This window comes from Camelina sativa, chromosome 1, assembly GCF_000633955.1.
Source record: "Camelina sativa cultivar DH55 chromosome 1, Cs, whole genome shotgun sequence".
NCBI lineage: Eukaryota > Viridiplantae > Streptophyta > Magnoliopsida > Brassicales > Brassicaceae > Camelina > Camelina sativa.
The window spans coordinates 19,448,059-19,451,932 of NC_025685.1; the positions used below are offsets into that span (position 1 = coordinate 19,448,059).

General features: G+C 35.0%; 1 protein-coding gene across 1 annotated transcript; it reads left to right on the top strand.

The window, feature by feature from the left end:
- On the top strand, window positions 2,353-3,874 carry LOC104699376. Its single transcript, XM_010414692.1, has 3 exons — window positions 2,353-2,693; window positions 2,823-2,963; window positions 3,316-3,874. Exons 1-3 carry the CDS (start codon window positions 2,603-2,605, stop codon window positions 3,651-3,653), a joined length of 570 nt encoding a protein of 189 aa, XP_010412994.1. The 5' UTR covers window positions 2,353-2,602; the 3' UTR covers window positions 3,654-3,874.

Consider the following 3,874-nt stretch of genomic DNA (forward strand, 5'->3'; position numbering starts at 1 on the left):
AGGTGATTTTGGAGCTTAAGGAGCATGGAAGCAATGCTGAGGAGAAGTGAAGCAATCCTGAGGAGAAAACAAGAGAGTTAAGGCTGTAGAATCAAGGTCCGGAGGCCAACTCGACTGCACCACTCGACCACCACTCGTCCGTGTGCTGAGGAGGACTCGACCGAGTGGAGAATGCACGAGAGAAGCCAGCTCGACCAGCCACTCGACCGAGCACTGGTCGAGTTGACCGAGCCGTTGACTACTTTGACTTTTTGTATTTTTAGGGCTTCCACCTCACCTCCTATATAAGGCCCTTGTACCTGCAGCCACCAAAGAGTCCAGCTTTTTAGAGAGTCTAAAACCTAGTTTTTACCTTTTTTAGATATTATTCCTTTTGCACTTTTCTTTTATTTTAGATTTTGTACTTGTTTGAGAGAGAAAGACTAGATTCTTATATTTTGTTTGTTTCATAACTTTCAAAGTATTAAGATTTCGAGTTTTATTCCTTCATCAATATTGTAGATCTCTGTTTCATCTTTCTAATGATGCAAGTTTCATTATTTTCTGGGTTTTTGACATATTTCACCATGTGTTCTTGTGAGTAGTTTGTTTAGGACCTTGAGGATGGGTTAGGCTGGGTTGATCTTGTGGTTTGTTTGATTTGGTCAAGCTTGATTGTTGTAGATCTCTTCTAGGCTAGATGATCTTAATGCTGATCCTATATCTGAGAAGGTAGGGTTTGATTTCAAGCATCTTAGCATCACACCAATGTCTAAGGAGCATAGATAAGGCTAGATCTAGAGCTTACCATTAGGCTTGCTAAGAGATTAGAAGTCTTGTTTGGTTTGAGATGTATTGCTTAATGCCTGCTTGTGTAGATTCTTTTCTTTGTGAGAACAAGTCTAGAAATGCATAGGTTTGATTGTTTCTTGCCATGAGAGTGGATTAAACATGTCTTAGAATAGTATGTCTAGAGATCAGCTCAATGTTTGCTTGAGATTTGTTGACCAAGTTAGATAACCACAATGATTAGCTCAGCCCATGAATCCCTCCTCAAGGCCTTCTTTGTTTATTGAAATCTTAGTCTAAATATCATTGCTTGCTTGTTGTTTGATTGGTTTTAGCATTGCTCTGTTTTTCTTGTGTTGCTCTGTTTTCACGTTTAAGTCTAGCTCGACCACGTACTCGACCTACACTCGGTCGAGTGCTGCTCGAGTTCATCCCCAGAACTTGTGTTTTTGATTTGTGATTGTCTTGTTTCATTCCTGTTTCATTTCCATTGCATTCACGTAGTTTCCTGTTCATTACTTGTCTTGCATTAGTTCATTAGCATAGTTTCTATCTCTGTTCTAGTTTCATTATAGCTTTAATTTGTCTGTTCTGTTTGCATTTAGTATCTTGTTCTAGTTGTTTTTACTTTCTGCATTTCATATCTCATTTTAGGATTGTTAGTGACAAACAATCTTTACAATTGGCTTGACTTAGACTCATATGCACATTTTAATTGTTCACAATCACTTCTATTCATTCCATACATCATCATTCCATATATCATTCATTCATACACCACAAAGAAAGTCAGTTTCATTCTGGTGAAACAAAATGCATCTTATGTTTTTATTGTTGCAGGTTGATATTTCTGGTGAAATGTTTTTCTTCATTTTTGGTATTCAATCTTATCTTACCTCTACTAATGCCTAACGCTTATAAATGTTTTTTCTGTGTATAAATGCTTTTTTTGTAGGCTAACAAGCTCTCTCTTTTTCTTTGTTTTTCACTAGGGTAGGAAGAAAAATTAATTTCATTTTTCAGTGTTATAATGTTATCATTTCTAATTGTTTTTTGCTCATTATTTTTATTTTTATTCTTCTTTTATTTTTACCAAACTCATGGTAATAATAAAATTTTAAATATTTTTAACTACTTCTTTTATTCTATCAATACTCATTATAATAACAACTGTTCGAATTTTTCTCATTTTTTATTTTATCCAAATTTTATAGATGATAATATCCAAAAATATTTCTTGTGCTGTTAAATTTTTCAGTTTATATATTTTATTATATCAAAACTTAATTCTATTTTATCTGAACTCATTACACAGATATATAAATAATTATAATTGATTGTATTATAGTAAAATAACAATGTAAGTGTTACTAGTCTTATGTATTTGTAAAAAAATTTCTTGGCGCTGTAGTACAGATCCGATACGTGCTAAACTAAAAACTGTATAGTAGTTAATTTATTTTTGGTTAGTACTATTACTATATATATTTTTAAATCACAGTATTAATTTTAAACATGATCTTTATAATATACAAAGGTTTTATAGTTTAAANTTTAAAAAACCAAAAAAAAAAAAAAAAGAATCAATGAGTCGACAGTTTCTAGATCCATCTAGAACATCTGAGAAAGTCCCTTGGTCTTTCCTGAAGATCTTCTTCTTCTACCTCTGCAATCCAAAATTTAAACATTCTCACAAGCTTCTCTTGTCACTCTCTTCGCCTATTTGTTTGTTCTCGAATTCTCAACTCGCATTAACCCTAACATTTATTCATTCTCGGAGTTGAGTAGATTTGAGTAATTACGCGAGAGAACTTTTCGTAGCCAATTGGAAAACATGGCGGGATACGATTGCTTACCGATGAAGAGGAAAGATATTGACAGAGTTAACAACGATTTCTCCGATTTCTCACTGTCTTCACCTGCCAGTAAGATTCGCCGTTTGGTAATATTCTAATTTCGAGATTTTTGAAACCCTAAGTTTGTGATTAATTGATTGGATTACTTGGATGATGAATTGATGATGATGATGTTGATGTTGATTTCCTTGTATTCAGGATTTGGATTTGCCACCGATGAAATCAAATCGGTTCCGGTTAACGAAGAGAGAGCTATTGTTCTTTACAAGCCTCTCCAGCAATATCATCATCAACCTCCTCACCTTTTTGTTGATACTGACTTGGTTTCAGGGCTTAAGAGTAAGTTTTCTTTACTTTTTTTTGATCAATCTATTTTTTAGTTTTGTGTTTCCATTGCGTACATAATAATGCTATTCTTTTATGAGGTAATTGACTTGGTGCTTTATAAGATTAAGCATATGATAAGATATGAGCTTGTGAGAGTCTTAGTAACTATTAATATTTTGCTACTAATGATGACATGAGTGGTTTACATTGTTGTTAGCCATGAGAGATTGCTATTTTCCATAGACCAAAAATTACGAATGTTAGTTTCAGATTATATGAGAACTTGATTCATGTTTGTTCTCGATGTTGATCTATGACTATTCTGATGGGTGGTGTGATTTCTCTTTTTACCTTTTTTTTGCAGATAGATTTTTGCGTGATGCAGTGGTAACTGATGGTCTATTATGTGACGACGATGATGATGATGATGATGACGAAAAACACAAGCAGCAGGCGGTTGTTCGCTGGGACTCATCCCAGTTCCAGTCCTTTGAGGAACCGCCTGCGCCAGAGATTACTGAGTTAGATGGTGAGGATGAGATGATGGAAGAAGCAGCCATGGATGTGGAAGAAGCATCCCTGCCACAGCAGCAGCCGCAGCTCGTGGGAGGGTTGCATCAGTGGCAGCAGCAGCAACAACTTCATTGTATGGTACCACAATTTCCCCAAACCAACTCTACTCCTATCTCTTGGTACCGATGACTTGATAATAGTAAATGTAGAACTAGTCTTTTTCATTGGTACTTCTGTCACTGTATATCTTCTTTTTTCTCTCGCTAGGCTATCAATGTCAGTTATTTGTTGGATTGAATGTAAGAGCACAAAGTGATGTGTCTGGTTCATGATTTTCTTTAAGAAAGAACCTTTGTGTTCATTGTTTCCGATGTACAAAATTATGTTTAAGCAAGGGATTGCTTGCTTTC

Bases quoted from the DNA above. Each gene is read 5' to 3' on its own strand.
- LOC104699376 (XM_010414692.1), top strand. From the start codon at position 2,603: ATGGCGGGATACGATTGCTTACCGATGAAGAGGAAAGATATTGACAGA. The intron at 2,694-2,822 runs GTAAGATTCGCC...CCTTGTATTCAG, and splicing joins CTCACTGTCTTCACCTGCCA to GATTTGGATTTGCCACCGAT. The intron at 2,964-3,315 runs GTAAGTTTTCTT...TTTTTTTTGCAG, and splicing joins CTTGGTTTCAGGGCTTAAGA to ATAGATTTTTGCGTGATGCA.